Raw genomic sequence first — 13,280 nt, forward strand, 5'->3', positions numbered from 1 at the left:
TTCATAAATTAGTATAAATAAAATTCCTACACCTTCTTTTTTTGACGAACCAAGCCAAATTATTTTACTTGATATTTCTTTGTCTATATAACCTTATTATTCTATGTCATGCTATATACACGAATGTACTTACTCCGTTAATAATGATTTACATACTAGTCATACCATCATTTTTGTCTAAGAACCTACAATATTATGAATCAAAAGCCAAAAGACTATAGACATAATTAATCATTTTCAATATGCTTGACTATTGTTAAAGTCAATTTTTTTTCCTGATTACATATATGTTTTAGGAATTATTATTGAAAGAAAGCACAGTAAAATATTCTATAAATAATGGTTTTGGAAAGTTGTCTATAAATAATGTATTATCCCTTGTGCTACAATTTACCCTGCAAGTATGGGCTCAAAGTTTCAAAATAATGGTTTTGGAAATATGATGATGATTGACACTAAAATTGTGACACTTGGTCACAGTTACCATCTGTGCACTAGTATCATTTAACAAGTAATTTTTTGTGTCACTACCAAAGAAAGGTTTAGAATGATGATAGTGAATTTTAGCTTACTTTAACATACTCTATATTAAGTATTATTGTGTTTTATTTTCTTACTATATCGGCGTTTATAGAAGAGTGGATGAACTTGAACTATAATGGACATTGGTTTAAACTTATTGGTAGACAACGAGCATTGTATACAACATATATACCTATTTTTACCAAATCGTATATGAAGGTCTCTATTCGCAAAGGGGAGATTTCTATAAGAGTAACAAATCGGGTGACATTATAAATGAAATACATTTCTTAAAAAAAGTTTTATAAGAGTAACAATTCTAAATTAAACCGGTGAGGGAGTAGTCTCCCTTTTCTACTGCTGTCAAAAAAAAATAAAAAATAAAAAATAAAAAAAAATTCTAAATTAAACCTATTAATTATTATTGTTAAACATTAGAGGAACCAAATTGAAGTAATGGTGAACTTAATAAGTTAGGTCAGTTTCACCTCAACACTCACATGACTTTTGTATACAAATATACAATAAAGCAATATAATTTGTTTGTTTGTTTGTTTTAAGCAAAAATTTCATGTCATTGAAATCTTGATTAGTGGGTTTGAAAATAAAAATTCTTGAAAAATGAGCACAACAAAAACTAAAGAAAAAATTAACAGTACTTTTGAAAGGTTTGACATAACTTTAGATTATTAATAAGTTAAGAAAAAATGTCAATTACTCCGTAATATAATATTTTGATTCTGCAATAAAAAGAATATATCTTTTACTTCCCACTAGAGTAAAGAGGTGAAGTGCTAATTTGATGCCAAGCTTAAATCCCAAGCTTAACCCTTTCAAGCCCTTTTGAGGTAAAAGGCCTACAGGATAAAAGTCTGAAAAAAAAAAAGGAAAATAACAGTAGATTTATAGCTTTTAAAATTTCTTTTATGTATTTATTAGTTATGTTATACAAGTATACTAGTCTAACTTTGAATAGAAAGGCATGTGTTTAGTCTGAAATTATAATTAATTTGTATTATTATTGGATTCTTCTGTGCTCTTCATTCATCCTTTATTCCTTTTAGCTATGAAGACATACAACTTACCTCCTCGGCCGATCAAATAAGTCTTGTAATTCGTATATAACAGGTGTATTGTATTATTGTACATCATAAATCATAAAATTCACCAACTCTTTGCGCATGCAAATTAGTTAAATTTAAATAAAGTCAAGTGACTAAATATGTTGTATATTGTACAATACGATGTACCTCTTGAATAAAAGTTTTTGCATGACTACTATTTTTGAATGGATTGAAATGGAAATACAGAATTAAGATAAAGTATACTTTAACAGTAGATGGATTATGAAATAGAAGGGGTAAAACATATAGATATACAAAATTTGGCCATCAAGCAAAAGGTTTCTAAATTCTACCAAATACATGCATGGTTCTTCCCCTTTAAAAGATTGATAGCCCGTCAAAAGATAATTGAAATTAGCAATTAAGCTGACCTCATTTTGTTGAAATTGAATTAAAGGGTCTATTAATATTTTAACAATGATAGTGACACTATAATATAGGGTAGTAAATTAGTAATATTTCTTAAATTGGAATGAATTGCAATTATATTGGCACAAAGGGAATCTACACCTTTAGTCTAAATCGGAATTCTTATCATCATTGACACTCTCTAATTGGTTTTGGTACAAAAACATACTGATGAATGGGTCAATACTATTGGCCAATCTACTTGAATTGTAACATTGAATTGAATATCAGCTCTTTAAACCATGATTTTCATACAGTAGAGAAATTCTTCTTAATAATTCATACAAAATTACAAATTATTTCTTTATGTCAAAAATATCTTTTTTAACCTTCTAAACTTTCTTATTTGAATACAATTGCTTCCCTTATTATTTAATCATTCTTGAAAAAATCGCTTCATTTAATGATTCCGTCGATAAGTATTTTTCAATTGAAGGGTGCATAAAATATCGGTTCAATATACAAGAAAGACTGGTTTTATTTTTTGTTACATGTCCAATATATTGAGTAGCTAGTGGGAAAAGAGTACAAATACCTAACTATTAGTTATGTAAATGTAACAAATGAAGTAGTCCAACTTATCGTTTAGTGACAACCAAAAGAAATGAAGTCAAACTAGTAATTTTATAATTAACTAATTATGTCAATAATAAGTCAGAATAATGATAAATAAATTCCCATGCATAAATTTTCAACTGATAAATATATATATATATAATATTATACAAGGTATTTTAATAAAAAAAAAATTAAATAAATAAATAAAAATCAAATAACGTACTTTCGCGTGTGAACAAGGCAATTTTCTGAGGTGCTGTAGAAAGTGGACTTATTTTCATGTGTCACAAATTTAAAAAAAGAGAACCTATTCTTACATATAAAGGGAGGATGGACTTCACACCTTTAATTTACAACTTGAAAAATATTGATAGATTATAATGCATGAAGCAAATAGTAGACCTTATTCTCATTCCCATTCTCATTCCATTTCTCTCTCACACTCAAACTCAAACTCAAACTTTTCCTTATTGTGAATCATGGTTGAGGGGAATGCTGTCTGGCTCGAAGTCTTTCGGTTATTGATTCTTAATATGAATGATTTCGGACCAGGCTTCATTCCCCTCAACATACACATGTAGGTTAATCTTCATATGGTGAATTAGTATTACCAAGTCTACAACGTAACCACCTGTATGAATTTCACCATTGGCAGGTTCTAAGAAGGTTCAGATGTACATAACCTTACTAGCAACATTAGCAGATGCATGCTATTTCGAGCAAAACATATAAAGTGAGTTTCTTTAACAAAATCAATGTTTTATGCTTCCTTCACTAATCAAAGTGTGGTTCCTTTGTTCAAGTCGAAACCGTGGTCTTCTCATCTTCAGTTAAGGTGTGAATATATGACTTGGTGATTTTAAAATTCTAAAAATAAAAAAGCATTAACAATAATATTTTTGGCTTTGGAATTTTTTTTTTTTTTTTTATTATTTATCTTTATTCAGGGTTTGTATGTTTTGGGTTTCAAGAAAATGTGAACATTCGATCTGCTGTCAAAGGGTGAGCTGTTGCAAGAAGTGTTAAGAGTCAATAAGAATTACTTTGTTTGTTATATATGGACTTTGAATCTTGTAGCTTTAATTGTTGACAATTTTTTTTTTTTTTTTATTAATCTAATTTGTCAGCTGTGAGATTGACTTGATATAATTTTGCAAAAGAAAGCAAATCATTTGAAGTATTTTTTTCAGTTTTTAATTTGAAGACACAAGTTTTTGTTTCATTACTCAAAGAAGGATCAATAATAAAACGGTAGGCATTTTGAACCAAGGTACATATATTATAAGGTTATGCACACATATTAAACAGAGTACTGTATGTTAGGTAAAATTAAAGCATTTAAGAGTTGACAAATTGAATTGATATATCATACCCATCATAAAAACTTCGTAATACATTCTTTATTTCAAAACAAGCCCTTTGATTTTTATCATATACACATAATTTATTGATTAATTAGCTATTACATTACTTTTTCTAAAATATGTATTTATAGATATTGTACAAATAATATGAAATAAATAGAGTAGCTGTTTTTTTCTAACTTTTCTACTAAACATTTTGCAACTTCCATGCATTTGAAACAGAAATTGCTCGAATGATACAAGGAAAGTTGTCAATTGCATGTGAATTTTACTAGTAATGATACCAAGTGGGTCATGTTCTTCAGGAAGTTCATCTATAAAATGAGCAGAAAACATGATTTTTTTTTTTTTTTCGTTACATAGCAATTAATTTATTTGTCACAATGTGAAGGAAATTTAAATCACACAATAATAATCAAGTACACGAACTTTATGTTAGATGTATAATGTATTATGTATCATAGGAAGATATGACAGGTTGACAGGCATGCAATGTCAGTAACTTCTCATAAACTTGCAGAGTTTAAGTCTTGGACACTAACTACAACAATATCAGTCCGAATTAGAATTCTGCTAAGACTGCAGGTGTGTAGGTCTCAAGAGTTGACGATTTGTATGAATGGGTCGCGTTTGTGTTTGGTTTCGTGTCATTTTTCAAGTTGCTCACAAAATAGATCAAAAATTATAGAGATAAAAGCCATGATATGGCAAATGGGTTAGATTCAGTCAGAAGGGGTTGATTTATGTTCATATCATGTCCACTTTGAATTTCTCTCAGTAATGAACCTCAAGTCGGATTTGTTTTGTGTTATCCTTTAAAGGTTGCTAGTTCTGCTCTTACCCCCCAAGGCACCAGCAGTCAATCTGGATTGTTGTGAGTTTCAGGTAAAACATTTTGCAGCTCCTAGCGCTGTGCTGTGGTGTGGTTGTAATTTTAGTTATAACAGTATAGAACAATCAAATATTCGTTATCAATACCACTGAAATGATATGTCAAAATAATTTCCAGGCAACAGCATAATATAGGCATACAAGAAGAATTTCAATACACAATTTGGGAAGTTATAGATTGAGAATGTTATAGAATTTTATATCATTGTTACAATGATACTTCTGCACCAGTGTCAAGCAGAAGTTAACATAATACACAGACAGTTGTACTGAAAAAGAAATCTATTACAGATTCACAGTATAAATTTGATTACGGAAAATTTACCCTTAACCTGAGCACACTGAATCTTCCATATATGTCACCATTTCCGAAACAAATTACCAGGCATACCTACGATACAAGGTCACTCGCTGGGAAAACTGCCTTTCTCAACCCAGAATTTTTTTTCCAAATATGCCAAACTGCAAACCTCCCTCCTCACACAACCACAAATCTTCGGTATGCATTTGCATGTAAAACTTCACCCAAAAGACATCAGGGAATTTGCTCCTTTGTCCCATATGCAGCCAAGAGGAAATGGTCTTCTCTATCGATTTCTTCAATAGAAGTTGCTGCATCAAAGAAGAAACAAGGTCGAATTGTGCATCTCTGTATATGAATTGAATATTGCTTATCTATGAACTAATGCATTTGTCAATTCAACTGACTGAAGCCTAAGAAGATGGCATCCGATACTAAATCGTTCTGGCCATTGCAAGTCAAAAGAAAAAGTTCTGACATTCTTTAATCAACCCATGCACATAACTGCACGAAATATTCTGAAATCAGTTACAAATACTCTGAAGTCTGAATAGTTATTTCATTGATAATCATTTAAGTTTGGAAATGGAATGGAATGATAAACTGCACTATATAGTGCTTGGTTCAAAATTTCAATTCTAGACTCTGCTATCAAGGTTTAAAACACAATGTCTCCATTGCAAGATGCATTGCAAACCCTGCTCACAAAAGCCACTCCAAACTACCACCTTTATCATACTGCCTACAGCCATCCTCATAACATCACTCCCACTAATTTCTCATGCTGTGTGTAAATTGGCTGTATTGGTTTATGAGAAAGTAGCATGAAATCTTAAATTAGATCATCAAACAAGAATATTATGAACGGAAAACAGTACCAGACACGAGAGAAAAAAAAAAAATTTGAATCAACAGGAGGAAAGTGAGGAGAGAGAACACAATAACGCACCAAATTGCAACGAAGCATGGACAATATCCAAAACACCAAGCAAGTCGGTCAAGGGTTAAGTCCTTCACCACCAAGACCATATGGCCCACATCTGGCCATAGAGTTGATCTATTCACCACACCCAGACCCAAGAACCATGGTTGACAATACATCAATTATATTTATGAGAGAGAAAGGAGCAGTAGTTATCTTTATTGAAGATAGTATGACCTTCAGAAGATGAGAGGTTGTTCGGTGACATGCAAAAGGATGTGAAGCAGAGAGTCATGCAAAGGCAGCAGTGTAAAGAACAGAGCTAGAGGAATCAATTATTAGAAAAAATAACCAAACAGCTTTAATAAGAGAATAGAATCCATTCCTTTACTCTACCTTATCTAACACCACTTAAATTCTAGTTTAACCACAGACTTTGATATTATCAATTTGGCAACAGAAGGGACTCTGCTCAAAAAAGTGACCGTGAACTAAAGACACCTCAAGTTATTTTAACCCTCTAGGGTCTAGGGTCTTAGTTGGTCCTCCTCTCCAGTTACTTAACATCAATTCAAACATTTTCATAGCGTTTTTGTTTCTTTCAAGAATGTCAAGTGCCCCAGACATCAATTTTGATATTCATGCCAATCAAGACAATTATAGACATCAAACATTCCAGAAGCAATTCATTGTGCAAGCAAATTTCTGATTTGCAAAGTTGGTAAAACAAAGTCTTGCAAACAATAAAATTTCCCAAGGTTAACATATTGTCACCTGAGAAATCTTAAATCATGGAGAACAGCAGCTTAATAGAAGCTCCGAGAGAGAGAGCATTTAATTATGAACAGAATGAGGACTACAATCACAGTGTTCTTACAACCAATCAGATATTTATAGGATTTTTTAGAAAATAACACCATAAAATTGTCACAAATTTGATTATAACACCACAAAAATTAAAACTTTTAATGTCACACCACAAAAAAAAAACCAAAAAATTGGATTTCACCACCACTACAAACGCCATCCAAATAACCGTTAGTGGGCCCCACACTATACACGTGTCAGTTATATATTGAATTAAAAAAAAACAAAAAAAAAACTAAAAAAAAATGAAAAACCCTAAAATCCTAACCCAGCCACCACACTTACCACCGGCGCCGGTTCCCCCTCCCCACCGCCACTGCTGGCTCCCCCACAAAACCAGCCAGCCGACCACCTAAACGACGCACCACCCTAGCCCTAAAACACCGTATCCAGCTCAGCCTCAACCCCGATTCGATTCGGTTTCTAGGTACGGGTTAGGGCTCAGGTGAGGGCGGTTTTTGGGTTGGGGTTTCGACGATGGCTCCAGGGGAGATGAGTTCGGCGACGATGGTGGTGATGTTGCTGAGGTAGGTGGTGGTGGCGTGATGTTGCTGGGGGTAGTTCGGCGTAGGTGGTTTTCGGGGAGGGGGAAGGCAAAATTCGGTGGTGTAGGGGTGGTTTCGCCGGTTTTGGTGGGGGAGAGCCGGAGAGGGTGCCGTCGGCCTGGCTTATGGTGTTGGCGGCTGAGGCAAGGTGGCGCAGGTGGTGGGGCTGGCTGGGTTAGGGGATAGGCTTTTTTTTAAAAAAAAAAAGAAATTCTTTTCATTAATTTAATTTTTTAAACCAATAGGCTATTGACACGTGTCAAATTATGGGCCCACTAACGATTTCATCCAAGAATCCGTTAAGTGGTGGTGAAATCAAATTTTTGGGTTTTTATGTGGTGTTATAATAAAAGTTTTTTTTTTTTTTTTTTTTGTGGTGTTATAATCAAATTTTGGGTTTTTTTGTGGTGTTATTTTCTAAAAAATCCATATTTATAACTGAATTAATTAATTACAATGACTAACCTACAGAACTAACTATAGTTAAGTTAAGCTAACTAACAAAATCACATACTCTCATCACCCAAGAACCATTCTAGACTTTACATGCAATCTCATATCATTATACGCACACTTTTTTATAGCTTATAGCAAAAATTAAGCTTTAACTAAGTTTGTAAGAATTCTTAGAGGCCATTACAAACACTTCCATTCTAATACTGACATCTTCCAGATAAACTAAAAGGATGAGGGTAACAGGCAAACCAATTCGCTATTGAATATTTTCTGGATTGTTATTCCCACAAAGGCCGCTAGGGCCACTGTAAATTTCTAGCAGCAATAGCTTTAAGGTTTTTTTTTTTTTTTTTTTTTTTTTTTTTTTTTTTGCATAACAATATTTCTAAGACTTGCTTTTTGTGAACCTTAGAGTTCGTACCTATGCTACTTTGATCATCACACTCGCATTCCTCTCTTAAGACTCACTGCCACAGCTGCAGCAAAAACAACCAGTTTATATCGCGTTAAAAGGCTGACCATGCAACTCATATAGCAGATATAACTGCAAGAAAAAGAAAATTAAAATGAACATACATGATCTGAGCAATACATGCATAGGGATTTGGGAATGTCTGAATGAGTTTGATTGTGCCGATAATCTACTAAGATGATAAATATCTGTCATAACTCACAAATGAAAATTTGAAGTAGATTGATTTATGCTCAGTACCAGTAGACTTACAAGTTTGATCACGCAGTTGTTCTCATAGCATGAATGATGAATCCAAGGGCAAGTCTCTGGTAGATATAGAAGTGTGAAAACCACATCCATCTAAAGTCACAATAATCATGTGAGGAAAGCCAAGAAACTTTCATACCTACAGAAAACAAGCGATAATCTACATCACAGCCTGATATCATGTAATGCCAACTCAGATCAGAAAATAGGCAGCCTCCAATTGTTCTCGATCACTTTGCTTCCATTTTTTTCACTGCTACATAGGTCCAATGGCTTTCCAGAGAGCTAAAATGCTTCCAAATGAGGTTATTTTAGCCTACAATTGACGGAGGTAAGAGTAAGGGGCATCCTCAACCTTGTCAGTGGTGCTGCTCGTCCTGGAATCTTAGTATCATCTTGAAACCATGAAGCCCATAAATTGGCATACTACGAAGGTGACAGGTGCTACCAAGAACCAGCCTATGACCCAACCAGATGTGCTCAAATTGTCTGAGAAAATGACTGCCTGTGTGTACATATTAAAATTGAAGTCACTGAGACTACAGGAATAAGACTCAGCTTCCTAGGTATGTGAGGTGGTGGGCCATGTCAATCTGTTAAATATAGGCTCAAATCTGCCACGGAGAGCAGCTCCTCTATAATCAGATAAATCTCACTTTCAGGGAAGTAAGAAGAGACAGAATTTTGTAGCCTAGTCAGATCATCAGGACTTTTTTGCTGATGCTTTAGCTATAGCTTGCATTGGAAAGGTTGGTAGCATATTGAGCAATTTCTTATGATCTTCGCTCTTAGAAAGTAAATTTACCACAATAGAAGCAGTGAATAAATCTGGTGAAAGTTTTCTTTTCTTCATTTCTTGAAGAAGCTCCACTACCATATTGCTCTCATTTTTCTTACAAAACCCATGCATAAGGGTATTGAATATAAAATCATTAGGGGCACATCCTTTCTCTTCCATTTCTCCAAAATAACTGTAAGCCTCTTCTAATTTGCTTTCCATGCATAACCCATGGATCATGGCTCCATAGGTTACAGTTGTCGGTTGCAAACCAACAGAAGGTAATCTAGAGAACAGCTCTTTGGCAGCTTCAAAGTTTTTCTCTTTACAAAGCCCATCAATGAGGCAGTTATAGGTCTTGACTCCCAGCTTAAACCCACGAGCTTCTAAAGTATTAAAAAGTTCCAATGCCTCTTGAAGGCAATCGTTTTTGCGAAGCCCATCCAAATATATGTTATAGGTAATTGAATTAGGTGTGAGGCCAAGATCTCTTATCTCACCAAATATTTTTCCAGCATCCTCAACTCTTGCACCCTTAAGAAGACCAGTTAGCAAGGTATTCATTGTTACAATTGTTGGCTTAATTCCTTCACTAATCATATCTGCATATAGCCTCATAGCTTCATCTGCATTCCGGTTTCTAAAATATCCATTCATCAAAGTATTATAGCTAATTACATCACAACCGTCACTACTACTTGCTAATAACTCAAACACTGCTTTTGCATCATCAACATTACCAACTAAACAGAGGCCATCTATAAGTGTATTATGTGTAAACACATCAGGAAGCACACCTATCCGCTTCATTAACTCCAACAGTCCTTTCGCTTCTTTGGCTTTGCCTCCTTTGCAAAGCACACTAATGAGCATATTGAATGTCACCACACTAGGCTGGATGTGTTGGTCCAACATTTCATTTAAAAGTCCTATCGCCTCTATCCATGTCCCAAAATGACAAAACCCATCAATCAAAGAACTATAAGCCACAACATCGGGAGAAATACCCTCGGATTTCATTTCCATGAACAATGTTTTCGCCTTATGGACAAATCCTGCTTTACAAAGACCATCAATAAGAGCAGTATAAGACACTAAACTAGGTTTAAAACCAAAACCAAGTTTCCCATTCCCCATTTCTCGATGCAACCGCAACGCGGCTTTGGCGTTCCCCGTCCTACACAACCCATTGATCAAGATCCCACAAGTAGCCACATTTGGCTTACAACCCAAATGCACCATTTTCCTAAACAAGCCTGCAGCTTCACCAATTTTGTCCTCTAAACACAACCCTCTAACCAAAAAGTTTAATGTCATCACATTTGCCTTAAAACCCTTCTTTAAAATCAACCCTAGAACCGAAAACCCAGCACTAGTGCATTTCATACTACAATAACAATTCAACACAGTATTCAAGGATATAAAATTGGGAATCAACCCACTTAAATTCAATCTTTTATAATAGCATATAACAGGATGAAATTGCTTAATTTTAACCATAGCACCCAACAAACAATTGAAAGACGAAATTGGTGGGGTGGGGTGTAAATGAATCATATGATCAAAGAAAAATTTTGCTTCTTCTATAGTGATATTGCCTGATTTGCAAGTAGTACTTAACCATTGAAGCAATTGGGTATCTTCATTAGATTGGGAAATTGATTTTAGTGTAGTTTTTCTGGGCGAAAGTTCGGAAGGATCTACATGAAATAAAGATGAAAGCTTGTTACCCGTTATTGCAGAAGCTGCCATTGAAGGTACATCAGAAAAACTTCTTCGAATGATGAAAGCCATGATTAGCACTTAGCAGCGCCACAAACGAGCGAAAGACGAAAAGAGGAAATGATAGTGAGAAGTGGAGTTGAAGACCTTGAAGTGTTGAACTAGTGATGAGGGAAGTCAAGTAGCTTAAAATCCGTGCCACGCACGGTAAATCTAATAATTTTTAAGAAAATTAATTATATTTAACAAATAAAATTAAAACATACACATCAAATATATAGAAATTATATTGTCATAATTTATATCAATAAGCAAAGCCAAAAAAATGGATTTTTTGTGCTGCCCATACTCGAGATTTTTTTCAGGCGAGGCTTGGTTTTATCAGGTCTAGTGGTCATATTAGTAAGTACTTATTTGTAAATGTCTTTTAATAAACATCAAAAATTATTCAAACAAAGAGTGAGGGATAGCTCAAGTGGTTAGAGTTCCCCTCCCGATCCAAGTGATCTTGAGATCGATTCTCATCACTTAGCCCTTATGATAAATATATTAATTACACATACTATATCACTTTGAAAATCATTTCAATGAAAATAAAGTTATATAAAGTTAAATGATTAATTTGAATATAAACTTATATTGAAATAGAAATAAAATAATAGCTAGAGGTATTTGAAAAAAAAATTAAATGATGTTTTGAAATAATTTCTCTAACATCAATTATATGAATCAATCTTATTATTATTTTTTTGGCAAAATCTAATAATGCTCCATTTAGAAGATGATTAAAAAGGAGTTGGAATAATTATTTAGGTAAATGTGTATAGAAAAATTATGAACACCAAATAAAAAGGAATATATTTTCCATAAAAATAATATGAAAGATTTAAAATAATATTAGTATAGAATCAAATATTAACAAAAAAAAAAAAAAAAAAAAAAAAAAAAAAAAAAAGAGGAAGTTTAAAAAGGGAAGGGGAATTTTGGAGGGAAAAAACAACACCAGGATGTGACACGTGTTGCTCCCGGTGTCTGTGTTAATATTAAGTTATTGATTAGCATATTTCATTACTTTCTTAATTAGTCATTCCTCATTCAGTCATAAAACATCTTTTTGAAGTGTTCGCATAAAAAAAAGACACAATTTGGTTGGCCTAATTTGGTGTTTCCTCCGTTTAAAATTAAATGTAACCGTTTGACTGATACACGTGACAATATCACATTGCGAATTGTCACGAACTCACAAAGTCATAGCTAATCCAAACGGTAGAAGTGAATCAGACTTACAAAGGAGGAAACAAAGATATAGATTGGTTTGCTAATCAAGGTGTAACACCCCCAAATCTCCTTGTACGGAAATACAAGTATAATGCGTATAGATAGACTTAGGCGTGTTACCGCCGCATGATTACGCAAGGTACTCAAAATACTTAACTCAATAACAAAACTTGCAGCGGAAAACCCAACTTTCTTTAATTAATGCTTATAAAAATAGTAACATTCTTATGAGTACTCAAAATAAAGACAAAACCAACACTCCTAAGCTAGGTGAAGCAAATCCCAGGACTCCCATATGCTCATTCATAACTCCACCTGAAAATAGTCAACACTGCTTACCATTAAGGTAAACAGGGCAAACCAAAACAAATAGAAAATACGGATTAGCAAAATAGGTTAAGTACGATAAGTGCAAGATATTGTAAACTCAATTTATTTGCAAACATGCTTTTAAAACCACAATGTTAATCCAATAATTCCAAAACCAATTCCAATAAATCAATATTTCAAATAATTCATTAATAAAAACCAATTTCTCACCCAAGTGTGCACACCCCCCAAACTAGTCTCCTACTATTTCAAGGCTATTCTTGAGGAAAGACTCGGTCATACAAAGTCCAGAGTCTTATCAACCAAATCTGCATAGTGGGATTACTATCAACATGCTTGTAAAGCTTTAATAATAATTCAATAAATCCTCATGAAATTCCTCTTTAAATAAAATCAACCTTTATAATAGATTAAATAAAAAAATCCTTTTATTCAATTCAACATGCTTTCAAAATCAATCTTTTAATAAATATTTGAGAATTAAATCTCATAT

At 33.4% G+C, this 13,280-nt stretch overlaps 1 protein-coding gene across 9 annotated transcripts; it reads right to left on the reverse strand.

Annotated features, from left to right (window-relative positions):
• Nucleotides 1-3,705: 3,705 nt before the first annotated feature.
• On the reverse strand, nucleotides 3,706-11,374 carry LOC110734399 (putative pentatricopeptide repeat-containing protein At1g12700, mitochondrial). 9 transcript variants are annotated; one of them, XM_021914543.1, is made up of 5 exons: nucleotides 8,819-11,374; nucleotides 8,683-8,738; nucleotides 8,535-8,599; nucleotides 8,380-8,434; nucleotides 3,706-5,479 (listed from the first exon to the last, which is right to left on the reverse strand). In XM_021914543.1, exon 1 carries the CDS (start codon nucleotides 11,249-11,251, stop codon nucleotides 9,383-9,385), a length of 1,869 nt encoding a protein of 622 aa, XP_021770235.1. In that variant the 5' UTR covers nucleotides 11,252-11,374; the 3' UTR covers nucleotides 3,706-5,479; nucleotides 8,380-8,434; nucleotides 8,535-8,599; nucleotides 8,683-8,738; nucleotides 8,819-9,382. The 9 variants fall into 9 exon arrangements, with proteins under 9 accessions (XP_021770235.1, XP_021770236.1, XP_021770232.1 ...); XM_021914544.1 differs by lacking the exon at nucleotides 8,535-8,599; XM_021914540.1 differs by having other exon boundaries at nucleotides 8,535-8,738.
• Between the last annotated feature and the right edge of the window lie 1,906 nt (nucleotides 11,375-13,280).

The sequence above is a fragment of the Chenopodium quinoa genome, unplaced genomic scaffold (genome assembly GCF_001683475.1).
Source record: "Chenopodium quinoa cultivar QQ74 unplaced genomic scaffold, ASM168347v1, whole genome shotgun sequence".
NCBI classification, from domain to species: Eukaryota; Viridiplantae; Streptophyta; class Magnoliopsida; order Caryophyllales; family Amaranthaceae; genus Chenopodium; species Chenopodium quinoa.